We start from the raw sequence: 18,338 nt of genomic DNA, 5'->3' as shown, positions 1-18,338 counted from the left end.
TTCAATTGTCTCGATATCTTAGCTAGGCGTAAACAATTCTGTCCACTTGCTACATGTACGTGAGCCAAACTCATTGAACCAACTGATATTCTACTTAGCCACAATTACCTAGAGAAATTAGTTTGGCTATTTTTCCTGAATAGCGTATTACACGAGCCAACCATTGACAGGGTATTGCCAACGATATTGGAGTTGACTTCTTTTTTAACAGTTCATTTACTGCCAGCAGTAAAATTTACCCGGATTTAAGCACCTTGTATTGCAAGCCTACACGTTTCAAGACTTACCTGAGGGGGATAAGAATTGGACCAGACAAGAAGCAGAATGAAGATTCGAATTGAGAGATTCAGCTTGATGTTCCTCCACATTAGGTGAGACTCGCCTGCGTCTTAGTCACATATAAATTTCGCCTCGGCTTAATGTAGAATAACAGATCGAGACAATTTTATACTGACGAGTTTTTACTTGTCCCCTTTAGCTTTCACAAGGTCTGTAATAAAGCGAGGACCACCTAGAATATCATCACGTGGCCCCGCAGTCTTCCTGAACCTCAGAACATGCATTTAACTAGCGTTGCTGGAAATCATGACCACCCCCCCCCTCAGCTCGCGAAGCGAGCACAACCCGGTCTGGGCGGAGCCCAGCCGCCGGAGGCATGCCGGCCCCAAGAAGTTTCTAGAGGTAAATATCAATACACAAGATGCTCTATTTAGCAGTCGCCTTTTCTATAGCTTCGAGATCGCGTTCGTTGACGGCTTTGACGCCCTTTTTGCGCTGGCGTTCTTCGTACTGCTCGCGGTACTCGAGGACACGGTCGACAATCTTGTTGGATGAGACGTCGTCGTATTTGTGAGGACCGATCTGCTTGTAGATTCCTTGCTCTTTGACGTAGACATAAGGGTCAACGGTTTTAGTGCCCTTTTCACCGACAATAGGTGTGGGTCCGTGTAGAACTTGTTTGATGGTCATATGTGGAGACAGAGAGTTGATAAACGGCTCATCCGGGGTAAAAGGGGCACCAATGACCACGGAATCGACATATTTACATTGTAAAACACAGAGAGCCCGCTCGAACTGGTTCATGATAGGGTAGTTTTCGCCCTTGACGCTGTTAACGGTCGCGTCGTCGTGAAGACCAACGACAACCACAGCATTCGATCTCTGGGCTTCTTCATGAACAAGTCGCAGAAATTCAATATGACCCATAAAAAAAAGATCAAATCCTCCATCAACATAAAACGCATTTTTCTTTAGCTTATCGGCCACACCAGCAGCTGGTTCTACAAGGACCGAAGTCTTATCGTCCACTGACACATAAACACCGCTCCAAGGAGCTTTGGCGTCGACAGCAGTAGCATAGTCTTTAAACCGGGTTAACGAATCCTCGTCATTAATCAGCACATGACTTGAATAGTTGCTAGGAGTGATACTCTCGATATGGTGAGTAGTGCGCGAACTAAGCATTCGGTCGACTAAATCAGTAGTAGAAATATTGGGTGTACGTTTCACAACAACAAACCGGCCCATATCTTTAACCACCTGATAACAGTCGTTACCATCAGCGTCAGTAGTAATATCATCACCGTGAACCACATATTTACATCCGTAGGAGTCGAGCACTTCAGGATCTGTCACGTAGGGAGCTCCAGGAACTGACTTAGTGCACCATTTACAAGCCTCAACGGCTGTAACCCGTTCCTCAAGTTTCATAACCACGGGTCCTTTATTCACATAAATCTCCTCATCAGTGTGGATACCGACATACAGCTCGTTGGCCAGCTTACGAGCCTGCCGGATCGCACCCGCGTGTCCGTGATGCGTGAAATCAAAACACCCATCCACCCAGTATCTGTCTTCCCGCAGAGGAGTCGACGTCGTCTCTGTAGAATTAATCTCGGAATGTGTCATTTTTTACTATCAACAGTCGCATCCAGTCCAGTCTAGCAGTCCAGTCAATTACTCACTATTGCCTAATCAAACCCAATTAAAAATCAAAATTACAATTACCGAGGTAATCAATCCCAATCTATACCCGCGAAAATCTACCTTTTTCTATCACAAAACAGCTCCTATCCGCTAAAGTCTCAAAACAGTCGCTCCTCTAAACACTAGCACTCCAGTCTATCGCTCACCACTCAAACACGGCCAGCTCTCTGTAAAATGAACAGGGTCTCATATCCCTGATCTCGCGCATGTGAACAGATCTCTTGCATGTCCACGACAGCCGCATCATTGTACCCCTGAGCAGCAGCAGGGCTCTCTTGGAAACTGGGCTCTCTGTAGGAGTCCCTTGCTGCCTCCGGCGGTTGGGGCTCCGCCCCAAACCCCGCGGCTCCTCTCGCTACGCTCGAGTCGAAGCGTCGGGCGGTCACGTACCTTCACGGGGTGGGGTTTGTACGAAGAAACAACCCAATTTTACTAACCAACCACGCCAACCACGCTAACCACACTTTACCAAATCCTCTCGCTAATTATAATCCAAACTCCAAAATTCACCCTCCCGAAATTTAGTCCATCGAAAACCAACAGCTCTTTCACCAACCCCTCTGAAGAGCATTTCCCGTAAATCCAGTGATCTCAGAGAAAACTCTCTCCGAAATGAATACCACTCAGGCAACTCCAACAGTCATGAAACGGAATCTGGAATCCGAATGGCTGTGCAGAGGCAAGTCTGATAAACGATTTTCAAAGCATTCCCAGCAGTTGAAAACCATCTTGTCGGAGAACTATTGCTCGTCGAAAGAAGTATATGCATGGAACTTTACGGACATACATTACCCCTGAAAAAATCAGCACCTACCGTATCAGGAAGTATTCATCGCTGATCATTAATTATTTTCATCGGCATGTTCATGTGCCCGAATTCCGAGTTTTTTTTATTTTATTATAATTTATTTTTGTCTGATATTATTTCCCATATCTACTAAACACAGAATTGAAAATTTCTCACCCTATGATCCCGCCACCATCCCACGTGTGTCCCATTCTCCAATACTGACTAATCCCCCTGAAAACTGCCAAAACTCGAGCAATCCGAGTAATCCGAAAGGCAAACTTGCTACCCCCACGGGCCCCTGTGGCCTGATCCACAGCCAACGCCCTGTTTCAGCTATCAAAGCCCACCCTTCCTCCAAATTCCTTTTCCTGCCAAGACCCACTCGAACTCGGCACAGCAATCGCCTGCGATGAGCACCCGCTTCTGTAAGACATTTCCTGCATCCTCTGAGACACACGAGCGGAGCTCCTTCATGTCCGGGGTCTGCCTCCGGCGGCTGGGGCTCCGCCCCAGACCCTGGTTGCTCCTCTCGCTGCGCTCGAGTCGTGCTTCACGGTCCCCTCCAACTCCTGCGAAGCAGGAGCAACCAGGGTCTGTGGCGGAGCCCCAGCCGCCGGAGGCAGTCTGGCAGACTCGAGTCATTAAATAAATTAAGATACAACAACGCGGATACGCGCTATGGGGTTGGTTTGGGTCGCTTGGGAGTCATGGGGAGGTCGACGTCTGCTTCGTCAAAGACGTCGGTGGGCCCTGACGGGACCGAATCTATGATGTTGGGTTTTTTGCGTGGTGAAGGGTATCCTTCGGGGTCGTACATGAGTGAGGCCGTGATGTCGGCGGGGACTGCTGGTGCCACAGGCATGTCGTTCTCGACGACGGTGGCCAGGTCCGTTTCGTTTGACTGTGTTGTGACGGGGTCTGGTGCGGAATTGTTGGATCCAGAGAAACTGCTGGAGAATCGTCGTTTAAGCACAGACGAGCGGTTTTTGCGGCCTTCTTTACGGGCAATATCCGATGGCAACATCAGTTTTGACAACGATAGAGCCGCTTCTCGCAACGTCACTTTAACAGATCGATGATGGTGGGCCGAATTCGTCATGTTAGAATCCGATATTGGATTCGACTGCGCTGTGGGAGTCTGAGTAAATTCGGGAGGTTGACTTGAGGCACGGTTGGGCGTGCTGATATGCGACAAATGACCGAAACTGTAGTGAGTTGGTGTGGTATTAGAACCATTACCGCCGTTGAAAGTGGCAGGGGCCGACGGCACGTCATGATCAAAAGGAGGAGGCGTTAATCCCGCGTGAGGAGGTGACGAGACTAGAGCACTAGCAGGACTGGGTTCAGCGGGAAATGCATATACACCTTCCAGTCGAGCGACCATGCTTTCATAATACTGGTTGAGTAGTTCCACTTTAGGAACTATTCTATAGTCTACTCGAGTAAGAAACTCGACTTCTAATAAATTGAGTTCGACTTTGGATACACCACCGACTTTAGCATAGTGCGAGTTGGTACAGAACGAGTCGCACAGTCCTTTACTACCGACCATGGCGGCAGTGATCATAAAACGATGTACAGTCAGACTGTTGATGTTGAACTTGGAGTAGGTGGTGCACAGCAGGTCGATAAAATAGATGATACTGAGCACAATGGACTTTTCCAGAGTACAGAACTTGATAATACGTATCAGATAGTCCTGGATCGAGATGCCAGGAGCTGATCGAGAATGGAATCTTGTCAGTTGGTCAGTTTTAAACGGCAGTGCGTCGTTTAATGATACTAATTCTTGCAACATGGATGACACCAGTCGCACCAGGTCGTTCATAGGACAGTCGTAAAAGTTTCGAGACACGAATTTCACGTTCCTTGGTGATAAAGGAGTCGACGGAGTTGCTACATGTGTCGTCTGTGATGAAGTTTGTTGTTGTTGATGCTGCTGCTGTTGTAACTGTTGTTGTTGTTGTTGTTGTTGTTGCTGCTGTTGCTGCTGTATCTGTTGTATCTGCTGTTCTTCCTGTTGTTGCTCCTGTCGTTGACACTCCTGCTGCAGCAGCTGCTGTTGCTGGTTCACGACACTGGCTCCATTGACAGCCTCTGCAGACACACCCTTCCCATTTTGAGACAGATCGTGAGCCCCAGTTCTAGGAGCTGTCGAATCAGTCGCACCACCCAATCCAGCACTCGTCGAGGCTGTTTCTGGCACATGACCCTTTTGCTGGATATGTTCTTCCGAGCCCGACGCTGTCACAGGGGCCGTAGCAGGCACCGATATGGCAGCCAGAGCACCGTTAACGGAATCAGAATTTCCTGGACCACTCATTTTTGAACCGAGCTCTGCACAAACACACACACACACACTCTCACACTCGGCTCACCTTTTCAAATATCGCGCGGGGCGACTCTTCCACTTCTATGCTTCCAAAAATATGCTTGCAAGTCGAGTCACAGTTGTAGCCATCGAAGAAAATAAGCCGACCTCGTCAAAAATATAAATGATGTAATGTGATATGATGTGATATGATATAAGTTTCTAATGATACAGAGAGAAAAACGCCAGTTGAAATAGTGTCGTTCCTGCCATGACCCTACCACAGTTAGTAAACACCCCAAATATGGAATTCACAGAGGGCCTGTTTGCCTCCGGCGGCTGGGGCGCTGCCCCAGACCCCGTTGTGCTCGCTTCGCGAGCTCCGTTGCGGTGTCTGCTGGCTGATAAAACCCCTGGAGGGTCGGTCATTCAATATCAAACACCAAAGAGCCACGAGCCACGAGTCACGAGCCACGAGCCACGAGCCAAGGATAAGAGCCAGAAGCCCTAAGCTGGAGACTGTAATCAGCTGAAAAAGCCAGTCGACCAACTTTTTTCCACTCGAAAGTTACCAGACCAGTTCACAGAAGTGGTTCTTGACACGCCAGCTGATCTTGTCATCGAACATCTCATCTGTAAGAATCTGCTTCTTACAGTAGAACGCCAACAACCGATACCAGTTGTACTCCAAACCAGTCAAGAAAACGTTTAAAAGCAGTTCGCACTCTGAAATCTGAAAGTCTGTTGTTGATATCGACCTGGTCATTTCACTTTCTCACTGTCCTTTTCACCATCGTTCTCACTTTAAGTCTGCCTGAACCCACCTGCCACTACAGCAGCAAAGTCGGTGTCGGAGCCGGTGCCAATCGTCGTCAACAGACCCAAAACACCAGCCAGGTGCTCAAAAAGCTTCCTCACACTCCTCAGTCCGAGCAGACACCCTCAGCCACCTTTCTCTATACTTACAACATAAAAAACACCCGCACTTGAACTTCACCAGAGTTTGCTTCGCTTTCTCAGTTGCTAGTGAAAAACCCAAATCTGGCCTGGATATATACTTTCGGTATGGTCTGCAGTGGACTGGCCTGGCCTGTTATGTATCGGGCCCAATCTGTAAGGCTCCATCTGTCAAGTGATTTTTCTTCTCCCAACCTGCACCTCTGCTGTCCATCCATGCCTGCTGCACCTCCAGCAGCCCCGAGAGGCTCACTGCCGGTTGGCGGGGGGGGACGGGGAGCTGCCTCCGGCGGCTGGGGCTCCGCCCCAGACCCTGGTTGCTCCTGCTTCGCAGGAGTTTTCAGCTCGTGAGTCCAGTACCCCCAGAAACGACTCGAGCGAAGCGAGAGGGCAACCAGGGTCTGGGGCGGAGCCCCAGCCGCCAGAGGCAGTCCCCCCCCTCGCCGAGCCCAATCTCCTGCAAGCAAGTTTACCGCTGCTGCTGCCGGTCCATGTTTCCGGCACTGAATTTTTTTTTTTTTGCTGCCCCTTCCAAACCACGTATGCACACTCTCTGGCTACCCCCACTACCCTTGCTGCCGCCATTGCAGCCGCACCAGGGTCCGCACCCTGCATTCGGGGCTAGGAGGGGGGTCTGCCTCCGGCGGCTGGGGCTCCGCACCAGACCCCGGTTGCTCCTCTCGCTTCGCTCGAGTCGTTGCTGGAGGGGGGAGGGGGGCGTGGGGCAGGACTGGGCCCTCTAAAAACTCCTGCGAAGCAGGAGCAACCAGGGTCTGGGGCGGAGCCCCAGCCGCCGGAGGCAGGCCCCCCCTCCCAAGTGGGCCCCTAGTGCAGAGCGAGATCGGGCCAATGAATCCACCACGTTTCTCATGGGCCGGGCCCATGTTTACCCTGGCACCTGATGACCAGCGCTTATCTAGCATATGATCTGGGGACTATCATCGGCACACGCCCCGCCATGCTAGGCACTGATTTGCCAGCACCAGGGCCTCCCCGTCGATCTGGAGGGGGGGGGCTCTGCCTCCGGCGGCTGGGGCTCCGCCCCAGACCCTGGTTGCTCCTCTCGCTGCGCTCGAGTCGTTGCTAGGGGGCTTGGCACAGTAAAACTAGCAACCAGGGTCTGGGGCGGAGCCCCAGCCGCCGGAGGCAGACCCCCAGTGGAGTGGAGTGGGGTCTGAGACACGGTGGTCCCTGCGTGACGCACGGGCCTCGGAGGGGATGAGATGGGGTTCCGGGTCTCGTTCCGACCGGGTGTTAGCGCCGACCGGGGTCGATGATGTGACTTGTTCTGGAAAAAAAGGGTATTAAAGTTAGACGTTCGTCGTCGTGTGTGTTTTTGTGATAGTCAGTGGGTTTGCTAGTGTTTTTTTATGGTCGATTTTGGGTGTATGGCGATTTGTGAGTGAAGTCTGAAAGGCTGGCACGCTCGCTCGCCGGGTCGGAGCCCGAGCCACTGCCGACTGTTGTTGACAGCCTCATGACAGGACGTACGGCTGTGCACACAGAGGGTAAGCTGGCGGCAGCCGGTGTGAATGGGACGAGGTGGTTTGAGTGAGAGGAGAAGGTTCATGCTTGATTGCCCTGCAACACAGAACAAGACAGACAGACAGACACAAACTGAAGCTGACGTGACATCTGGAATTTGTTCAATAACAGCAGCGTGTGAGAATTTATCGCATCCACACAGTTGAGTGAGTGTGAGTGAGTGACTGAGGTTTAGTGAGCATTCTGCATTGCCTGTTAAGAGACTTTTTGTTCCTTGGATTTATAGATATTCTCTTGGCAAATAAGAGAGAGGAAGACGAGCGGTTATACAGTACGGGTGCGGCACATAAGTAACTGCGACGCACTCTATATCGTATCTTGGCTTTGGATTGAGTCTTGGTCTTTTAAAGTAGTAGAAAGTTACGACTGATCTTTAATTGAACCAATTGAACTTTGAAAGGAACAGCTTAGAGGGTGCCTTTTCAAGTGGTGTAGACTACAAGGCTCTGAAATAGTATCAGGCGTGCTTTTAACTCACCTCACCTTGAGCAGAGTTATCGAACTGAACGACGTGAATTGACTGCGACTGGACAGACAAGTATCGAGTTCATCGAGTTTGAATTCCATATCACAGTTGATTCCATCTGATTTGATAATAGTTGATTTGATTTGACTGGTTTCGATTCGATTCACAGCTCGTTTGTTTGATTCGATCATAGTTGATTCTGACTCCATTCGATTCTATTCAGTTGATTTGAATTGATTTAGAACAGACTTGATTGGATTGGATTGGATTGGATTGGATTTTTTTAACCTGACTTCATTCGATCGTATACGGTGGCTTTGGCTTAGAGCTGACTTGATTATTCTTCAACTCATTTGCTCTTGAACGACTTGACTGGCATAGATCGAGCAGATTCTTTCTACAGTAAATATCCCTTGAGAATATTAAAGACATTGACACTACTAATAACTCCTTATTAACTATACAATGTCAGAGGTGGGGTCTGACCAGAACACACTGGCCCAGCAGGATCAATTCCGCCATCAACAACAGCAACAGCAACAGCCACAGCAGCAGCAGGATCAACAGAAAGAGCAGCAAGTTCCATCACTAAAAACTGACAGTATTGGAGAAACTGGACTAATTGGCGCCAGTGGAGTTGCTACCACTAACACTGGTATAAGACCTCCTGCCAGCACACAATCCAGTGCTGATGGCACTGCAAAAGCCAAAAAAGAGAAACCAAACTTCAAATTAGATATTATGCCACCGTCGTATTTTCAACAACAGTCACAAAATGCCTCGCAACAGGCTCCTGCAGAATCCATTCTAGTCAAGGATACTAGTAGACTGTCTATAGATTCAGGCAGAGCCAAAGGGGCTACATTACTTCCTCCTCCCAATAACTCTACGAGTCATAATAAGCAACCATCGATGCATGCCCATTTTCTAGTTAACGATGTTGTTGGACACCAAGGAAATTCAAGAAGTCGTAGCGCCAGTGGTTCCGATAGAGGCAGTGACAGTGACTTTGCTCGTTCCGCTGTTATTGAGAGCATTATTAAAGGCGAGAATAAAGGACTAAATATATCAGGTGGTCCTGCTGGTAGTAGTAACACTAGTTTAAACGCTAGTCGTAGTGGTAGTGTTAGTGGTGCTGCTAGTGGTGGTCCTAGTAATGCCACTAGTGGCACTTCTAGTACTCATAATAATGGCTCGGTTGCTATTGGTGGTGTTGTTTCTGGCGGTAATAACAACGGATTGAATCTTGATTCTACTTTAAAAAGCAGACAAGGATCTACAGTAGATGCTATTGGACCGGATTCTGTAGTGGGTACTCTTGATGGTATTCCTGCGTCAACAGCTGCCGGTGCTGCTCAAACCACAGCGTCAGCAACATCCAACTCGGATCCACGATTGCCTCAAGATGATGGAAGAATTCATATTCTCATTGGAGCAACTGGATCAGTTTCCACTGGCAAACTAAGACAAATTATCCATAAACTGGAGGAAATCTACACCAAACCCAAAGTGTCAATTCAAGTGATTCTGACCAAAGCTGCTGAAAAGTTTGTGTCTCGTGGAGAAATTCCCTCGAACATTCGTATCTGGCGAGATTCAGATGAATGGGCCAACTGGCGAGGCAGATCCGATGCTGTTGTTCATATTGAACTGCGACGATGGGCCGATATTCTTGTTGTCGCTCCTCTGTCGGCCAATACACTTGGTAAGATCGCTATTGGCCTATGCGACAACCTGCTCACCAACGTCATTCGAGCATGGGACACCCAGTACCCGATTTTGATTGCTCCTGCTATGTCGAGCTACGCATACAATCACCCGGCTACCAAACGCCATATCAAGACCATCAAAGAAGAGATGAAGTGGATCGAGACCCTCAAACCCGTAGAAAAGGTCGTCGGGTCCTACGGCGGGATTGGAATGGGCGGCATGATGGACTGGAACGAGATTGTAGACAAGACCATCATGAAACTAGGAGGGTATCCCGAAAACGATCTCGAAGACGAGGACGACGAGTCCATTGATCGCACCAAGGACGACGACGATGACGATGACGATGATGACGATGACGAAGATGACGACGAAGACGATGATGACGACAATGACGGCCAAACCAAACGCGACGACCGTGCCCGAGACGTCGACAGCGACGACGACACCGACTCGCGCCGACGTCGCAACTCGGTCTCCTCTTTCTAACCCCCCTAATGCATGGCTTGTGGACACTCCGCCAGCCCACTCTCAGATATTTAATTCATTCTCTCACTTCTCTCCCTCTCTGCCTCCGGCGGCTGGGGCTCTGCCCCAGACCCCGTAGCTCCTGCTTCGCAGGAGTTTAACCCCCGACCGAGACGCAACGACTCGAGCGCAGCGAGAGGAGCAACCAGGGTCTGGGGCGGAGCCCCAGCCGCCGGAGGCACGCTGACCAGGGCACGGTATAGTTAGGGTCATTCCTTCGTTATATACAGAATACAGTTAATCGTAAATACAATCATTAATCATTACTTCTTCCTCTCTTTGGGTCGCCAGTTGACGACCTTTTGGAGGGCCGTCACGAGTTTTTGTTCCGATGGCGGTTTCTCGATGACGGCAGAGAACACGGTTTTGTTCTCTTCTTGTGCTTGTTTGACAGTTTCTTCTGCTTCTTTGATCAGGTTTGTCATGACTACGACGGGCGTTGATTTGTTCGGGTTCAGTGTCGAGTGGATCAGTCGCGTGATGTCTACTCCAGACCATTTGCCTATTTTATATTCCACGAAGATGATGTCGAATATGACGTCGCCTACTGACCGTCGAATGGCTTCTTCGCCTGTAGCTACGGTCACTACTCGGCATCCAAGACTCACTAGCATCTTCTCGGTGGTGTATCTCCACACGGGATTGCCGTCGCAGACTAGGATATCAAGAGCCCGTGGACTCGGTTCGACATTAAGTGCAAAGCTTGACATGCGACGGGATAACTGACGTCTCTTTTGAACACGTAATAATGCTGCTCCTCGTGAGTCTTCGTTGTCAGAACTACTTGGTGACATGTCAAACACCTGGTAATTGCGGCTGGCACTGGCGAGTGACTGCTTGCGGTACTGTTCGCCCAGTTCAGGGCTCGACTCCATGTTTGACAGTCTCCGGTAAGACGAGCTATGGCGTTTATGGCGGGGTGACCCTGATTCTGAGTCAAGGTCTCCTCCTTTACTACCAATACTGGAAATCGACAGATGAAGGTCTTGCTGGAGTCGTCGTGATGGAGATTCGCTGTCGGCAAATATATCATCTGATGTAGACGAAGCGACACTGCCAGTATGGGTTGCAATGTTCGAGATGGATGATGACATGCTGCTGCCATGAGTTCCACTAGTGCTCGTATTAGGGAATGTTCCTGGAGACGACGAGCTTGGCTGGCCAGGTGAACACCAGGCAGGGGTAATCACTTTGCTAGAAGTCGGTGACCCTTTTGCTGACACCGACAGTCCACGTTGCCTTCCACTTTCAGTCTCACTCTTGATTTTCGATATCACTTCTTTGTTAGCTTTTTCCAGAACAGGTAAGTTCTTAAACGAAAACGAACCAAAGTCGTCTGCCAAAGATGGCTCACTTAATCGGCGAATTCGTGTCGAATCGTGAACATGCGGTGGAATGTGCAATGGTAGCATCTTCATACGAGGTTCTTTCTTCGTGGATAGAGGCGATGTGCCTGTCTGTTTCGACGAGTTATTATCACTGCTGTCGCTTTCAATAGCCATAGAGTTATCGTCGTCACCAGCTACTGCTGAATCGTCGGGGAACTCTGTCATCACTGCACCGCGAGAGTCAAAATAGTCTGTACTCTCAGGGTTGTCGACAGCAGGAACAAATACAGCCTGGTCATCATCATACAAATGATCCCAATCAAGGTCTTTTGAAAAGAATGGATGTTGTCGGATCTCATCCACGCCATTAGCTCCGAGTCGCTGTTTTTGGTCGACAGCCAACAGTTTGCTGATAAGGTCATTTGCCAAATCAGTTCCTGGTTTATCTTCAAGAAGCTCAGATGGCCACTGAATATTTCTCGCAAGAATGTTTCTGAATACCTTTTCCGGGCTGTCAGCATGAAATGGAGGATATCCATACCAGAACTCAAAGATAATACATCCAACCGACCACCAGTCACTCATTTCATCTTGACCATTACCTTGAATAGTTTCTGGTGCAAGATAATCTGGAGTACCTACAAATCTCCTGCTCGAAGTGTCATCTGGATCGTATAGTACCACTCGTGGGGTTGACCCACTGCTTGACGATGTTCGAGATGACGACTTGACCACTTGTGATACATTTGTAGTGGTACTAGTCTCGTCAACTGCCATGGAGCTATTGGTACTGTTCTTACCAGAAGGATCTGGTGTGGGTGAGTTATGGTCTCGAGCTCTTTCGCTATCTGATGAATCGGTACGAACATTGGACTTGTGGTCGTAGAAATATGACGACGATGCTGACCGTGCGTAGTTGAAATATCCTGGCACTAAACTAATATTCTCATGAGCCCCTGTGATTCCTGGAGTGATGCCAAATGCATTAGTGGCGTTGTTATTAATACTCCCAAACACGCTGGATCTTGCAAGCAAGGCATTAATATCTGCTGGAGACTCGAGTCCTGATGGCGTGCTGGTTCCACCATTGCCAGAACCAGTGCTTGTACCAGAACCAGCAGCAATAACTGTTCCACCAGTTGATGTTGTGGCACTTGCTGTTGCAGTTCCTGTTCCCATTGACCCACTACCTCCACGTGGAGCACTAGTTTGACCATCTTTCATCCTGGTATGTCGACCAACAGCACCCATCCTAGACAGACCAAAGTCTGACAGTTTGAGATGGCCGCGATTATCAATCAGGAGATTATCCGGCTTGAGATCTCTATGAACAATACCTCGTTGATGCAGGTTTTCCGTGATAACCACTATTTCAGCAATGTACTGTTGGCACCAGTCTGCTGGGACTCCATTCAGAGCTTTAACAAGAGCAGCACAATCTCCACCGTTCAAATACTCCATAACTAGAAAGAGATACTCTTTGCTTTGAAAAGTAGCAAATAGTTTGGCTACATACGGACTGTCTGCTTGTGACATCATAATCGCTCGTTCGTTCTTAACATTCATGACCTGGTTTTTTGCAATCATATCAGCCTTTTTCAAGACCTTTATGGCAAAGTATTCCCCAGTAACCTTCTTCTTCGACAAATACACACTACCAAATGCTCCTTTAGAAATGGGACTGATAATCTCATAATCTCGAATACTCGGTTGAGATACCTTCATTGGTGGTACCGTTGAAGTTAAAAGTGGTGAGACTGGTGCTCTAGTGAAATCACTAGCGGCAGAAGACTGGCGGTGATGATGGCGGTCGAAATCTCGCGGGAAGAGTAAAGGTGAGGTGCCAGGAGTCGATGGTGAGTTGCTCGCCAAAACTGTCGAAGCAACAGCTGGAATCGGTCCGGGAGCTGGTCCTCCACTTGTTCTAGTTCGTTGCAAGTTTGTTATAGGAGATCCAAACGATCTTGCCGACGACATATTCGTCATACTTTTACGGGCAGACAATTTCATGGGCCCGGCACTTGCCGTGTTGCTACTGCTACCACTAGAAGTACCACCACTATGTACTGGACTATTAAGATCCAATTCACCAATGTTAGTTGGCAAATCCTCAGAGTTTATATCCATCGATCCATGACTTCCAATGCTGCTACCTCCACTACCTCGTGAACGGGTAACAAACCTGTCTCGCAGGAGAACACCACCTGGAGACGAGATATTCGCTACATTTGTAGGAGTAATTCCCGAACCAAAAGCAGATCCATAGCCAGCATACCCTCCATCAGAAGTCGAAAGCCGTCTCGTCGGGCTAATAGCTTCATGTTCCATACTGGTGTTGATGTTTAAAAGCAGTTTAGGTGTCAAGGTATTACCTGAAAGAGGTGCAATTGGTCTTGGAGCTGCCATTGATGGTGATGCAATATGCGATGGCTGTCCTTGGACAGCTGGTGCTGTGGTAAATGCTGCTGGTGAAGCAGGAGCTGCAGTTGCCAGATGTGCTATTTGTGACAAGGGTGACGAAGCAGCAGAAGGAGTCGCCAACGGGATTTGTGATGGTGCTGGAGCTGGTGGTTGAGCTGGCGCTGCAGCTGGTGCTGAAGGTGAAAACGATGATGGAGAAGGTGATAATTCTCGGTGTTCACCAGAATCACTGTCTTCTAAATTCAGTCGCTGCATTTGCAACATCGAAGTAGGCGTGGGTTGTGCTGGAAGTTGATATGGAGAAATATTGCTTTCTCTAGGCACTCTTGGAGGAGTAGCATTACCAGAGTTAGGAAGAACATCGGCTTGCAAATATGCGTTGGAAAAGATTCCAGAACCTGCATTACTTCCAGTGCTAGCACCACCATTACTACCTTTTCTTCCCACCCCACCCAATCGATTCTCTCTAAATCCTCTACCACTGCTGCTGCGATCCGAATCAAAAAACACCTGGCTGTTCCGACTATCACTATTATAATCCACCAGCATACTATCATCGTAATCTCTTTCAGTAGCTACTTTCTCTCCAATATCTTGTATAACTTGCTGGACTTGCAACTCAGTCTCACGTCGAATCTTCTCTGAGTAGAGCAGCGTATTACCCATTCTCAAAGCAGCAGCTGCCTTTTCTCGTGCAAATTTCATAGTATCGTCACACAACAGAGCCAACCCGGGGTCTTCAATTGACGATGGTGGCATCCAATTCAACACTTCATAAATCTTGATCTCGCTTCTGTGTGCATGAACTCTTATTTCACCTTCTTCATTGTGCTCGTCAATAATAATCTCGGGATTTTTAATCTGCATCGCAGCATCACACAGATCTAACAGCAGTTCCATAATTCGAATAGGAGATCGTTTACCCATAAACGGATGAGGAACTGAAGACGCTGAAATTGGAATAGCTCCAGGTCTTTGAAGGGCCCGTCGGTTCGATCCCGACGACAGAGGAGACGATGCTAACCTTGGTGATCTAGGAGGTGACCCATTTATCGGAATACTACCAGCTGAACCAACTGTAACAGGTCCTGGAGATCCTAAACTGCTCGGTAAACTGCCAATACTACCAACACTGCCACCAGTATTTGGAATATTCACAGCATTATTCGTAACACCTGGCCCGCTACTTGTAATATTAGACACCAAATCCGACGGGAACAGCGGTAATTGTAGAGTATATCCTCTGTATTCCAGACTCGGAACACCACCACTACCACTTCCACCTCCGGCACTAGGACCAAGTCCAATACTACCACTGCCGCTTCCACTACTGCTTCCACTTCTTCCAGTCACAGATCCATAACTCGATGTCGAGCCAGACGGCGTTAATGGACTATCAAACACATGAAAATTCATTCTCAGTTCTAACGCTCCTAGCAACCCGGTTATCACTAATCGATGCTCTAGAACCGCTTCATGAGTCTCTTCCAGCTCGCTCGCCGCCCTATGCTCAATCATGCACAACTCAGAATGCCTCTCAAACCACCACGTAGTATAATGACGCTCACAAATCCGGCACAAAACCAGCGGTGGAGCTGGTACCGCATCCGAATCTTCCATCGCACACTGCGTAAGCGTCTCTAGAAAGTCTGCTAGCACCTCGGTGCCGAATCCCAGACGCTCTACCAGTTCAGTGGGAATATCTATGCTAAATTGTTTGGGCGCAACATATGGTTTTAAAATCCACATTGTCTGATACGTTAGTGTCGTTCTTTGCCTCCGGCGGCTGGGGCTCCGCCCCTGACCCCATTGCTCCTCTCGCTTCGCTCGAGTCGTTACTTACATGGGATGGTTTCCCTGATTGCTTGATTAAAATGCCTTGACCCTCGAGCTCTAGGAGCAGCTCTGAGTCGTAGTCGTCTAGGGAGATGCTGGATGTCATGGAATGCACTTCGTCATTGGAATGTACGCTTGTACTCAGTGGGTGGTCGTCATCTTCGTCGATGTCTTCATCCATATGATCAAAGTCATCTGGATCTGTGTCGGTATCGGCATCAGCATCGTTGCCTGCATCGTCGGCATTCAGATCGAGAATTTTCAGATCCTCATCGTCGGATAGTAGCCGTCGAGACGACCGTTTGCTGGGGGTATGACTTAATCTTTTATATCGATTTCGCCGTGGACTTGTCGTTGTAGAATGTGGCGATGGCGTACCGAGAGCTTGTGAATTCGGACTCAAGTCATCCCCAGGTCGTACTAACGTATCTGCCATCGTGTCGTCGCCATCGTTCGATGCATTTGCTAATTTCCTCGTCAAGTTCCCCATGCGAACCATGAATCTAACTCTGAAACTGGTATCTTCTCGCTTCATAGACTCGGTAGCTTGAACAAAAACATTCTTGTCTGTCTCATCGCCTAGAATTATCTTCGACACTTGCCTCCGAAGTACTTTTTTGCTGGGTATGCTGTTCATGTGTTAGTTATCCATCCAGGTTCTAGTTTCGTTCATTGTCATCTTATAACTACTACTTACCCTACAATATCATCCCAACATTCACTGAGATATCGCACGGTAGTATCCATATTGAGCTCCATGATGATATTGTCTGATTCTGATGTCGCCGTTCGAAGGTCGTCGTTCTCTTTCTGAAGGATGTGTGCATCGTCACCTGAGGTGTGGACAGCATCTGGTGAAGATTCGCAGCTGGAAACAACCCCAATCTGGCCAGGTGATCGGTTTAAATCAGGACTAAGGCTAAATGGATGCTCATTTTGACCCTCTATAGCATCAGTTACTTCAATATCGTCATCACCTTCCACAGTCAATGCATTATCAGGTTGTGAACTGCTTGTTGATGACGACGAATTGATTCGAATAACAGGTGTGTTTGATCTTCCAGAAGGACCGGTTGCACTACTCACAACTTCACGGCCTGGTGCATCCTCAGATTTGTTCTCAGATTTGTTTTCAGATTCGATTTCAGCCCAAGGTGAGTCAGTGTTGGCCACAGACTCGGTTGGTATTACCGAGTCAGCCCATCCACTGTGGCTCATCTCTGACTATTCAAAATTCTACTTGCCAACAACCGATCGTGGGTCTAGATTCTGTTATACTTTGATACGTGCTCAATCCAATTATCAATAACTCAGGTGTCTTGTCTTGACTTGTCTTGTCTTGTCTTGTCTAGTCGTTATCGAGATCACTGATTAACACGGTCGAACTTGATATTATTTATGGTCGATTTGGTACTCCTATTAAAGAGTTTCTCCAAATAACTATCCGTGATAGATGCAAGTATACTGTACAACGGAGACGTGACCTGGTTATAGTTGAATATGGTTACAACACATGAGTAACTGACTGACTGACTAACTGAACTTCTTGGCTAATTATCAATTGAAAGAAAACTTGCTGATATGAATATTGAATATACTGTTAGTATTGAACCACTACAGCTTGGATTTGCACTCGGATTTGGATTCGGTTGACGTAGATAGCGCACCTGATGACGACTTTTGATGATACTCCGAGTGGAATTCACAGTTGCTTTACTGTTGGACAAGTTCCACACTGCTGAACGAATTAAACTACTAAATCAAAGAGTACTATAGATAAAGAAGTGGCAATTCCAAATAGATTGGCTTGTTTATACACCACGAACGCGTCGTAGTTTAGTTGTAAATGCCCGGCTCTAGCAGTTCTTCGTTGTTTTAATCGATTTAGCGTTCCTGCCTGTATTAATATGTACGTAGGAATCCACTTCAGCTTCCAATATGTGCTCTAATCGAGAAGAGGAACACGGTGATGAATCGATATGCGCATAAACGCACCTGAGATTAATGTGGGGTTGGGGTGAATCACTAACGGTTTGAGCTTTAATCTTCTGCACCCATGGAAATATAAGAGCCGTATTAAATGTTAAATCCAATATTATCTTTATATTTTTTTTGTTGAGTCTGTTGGGATATTTTGTTCGCTTCCTAACTTTATCACAGTTTACCGTACTCCATGTACATTGCAGCCAGTTGAACAGCTGGAGAGAAACTGTTTCGATTGAACCTGACTAAACAGATGGTCCGGTCCGATGGTCCTATGAGCGGGTATGGTTCAAAGTTCAAATTATCTCCCAAACTGGAAATAACGGGGTCGACCATTGATGCTGCTGCATCTAAAAGTAATTTCTCTTGGTGTTTCATTTAAGTTTTACTTTTTTTTACTATTTATACGTGCGTCTATGCAATCGAATTGTGGGATGCTTTTTCTGTCTCTTTAATAGAATGAGGTGATGACTGCAA

At 47.9% G+C, this 18,338-nt stretch overlaps 5 protein-coding genes across 5 annotated transcripts; 1 reads left to right on the top strand and 4 right to left on the bottom strand.

The window, feature by feature from the left end:
- Window positions 1-705: 705 nt before the first annotated feature.
- On the bottom strand, window positions 706-1,908 carry ECT1 (ethanolamine-phosphate cytidylyltransferase; the record flags this gene model as incomplete). The annotated part of the gene is made up of 1 exon (XM_018880796.1): window positions 706-1,908. One exon carries the CDS (start codon window positions 1,906-1,908, stop codon window positions 706-708), a length of 1,203 nt encoding a protein of 400 aa, XP_018733451.1.
- A 1,544-nt stretch (window positions 1,909-3,452) lies between these two features.
- On the bottom strand, window positions 3,453-5,099 carry PHO80 (Pho80p; the record flags this gene model as incomplete). The annotated part of the gene is made up of 1 exon (XM_018880795.1): window positions 3,453-5,099. One exon carries the CDS (start codon window positions 5,097-5,099, stop codon window positions 3,453-3,455), a length of 1,647 nt encoding a protein of 548 aa, XP_018733450.1.
- Window positions 5,100-8,520: 3,421 nt separating this feature from the next.
- Window positions 8,521-10,254, top strand: SIS2 (phosphopantothenoylcysteine decarboxylase complex subunit SIS2; the record flags this gene model as incomplete). The annotated part of the gene is made up of 1 exon (XM_018880794.1): window positions 8,521-10,254. One exon carries the CDS (start codon window positions 8,521-8,523, stop codon window positions 10,252-10,254), a length of 1,734 nt encoding a protein of 577 aa, XP_018733449.1.
- A 302-nt stretch (window positions 10,255-10,556) lies between these two features.
- RIM15 (protein kinase RIM15) lies at window positions 10,557-15,662 on the bottom strand (the record flags this gene model as incomplete). The annotated part of the gene is made up of 1 exon (XM_018880793.1): window positions 10,557-15,662. The coding sequence occupies one exon, from the start codon at window positions 15,660-15,662 to the stop codon at window positions 10,557-10,559; it is 5,106 nt and encodes a 1,701-aa protein (XP_018733448.1).
- Window positions 15,663-16,571: 909 nt separating this feature from the next.
- Window positions 16,572-17,096, bottom strand: AWJ20_3764 (uncharacterized protein; the record flags this gene model as incomplete). The annotated part of the gene is made up of 1 exon (XM_018880792.1): window positions 16,572-17,096. One exon carries the CDS (start codon window positions 17,094-17,096, stop codon window positions 16,572-16,574), a length of 525 nt encoding a protein of 174 aa, XP_018733447.1.
- Window positions 17,097-18,338: the final 1,242 nt, after the last annotated feature.

This window comes from Sugiyamaella lignohabitans, chromosome C (genome assembly GCF_001640025.1).
Source record: "Sugiyamaella lignohabitans strain CBS 10342 chromosome C, complete sequence".
In the NCBI taxonomy this organism is placed as follows: Eukaryota; Fungi; Ascomycota; class Dipodascomycetes; order Dipodascales; family Trichomonascaceae; genus Sugiyamaella; species Sugiyamaella lignohabitans.
This window is presented reverse-complemented; position numbering and strand designations above follow the sequence as displayed.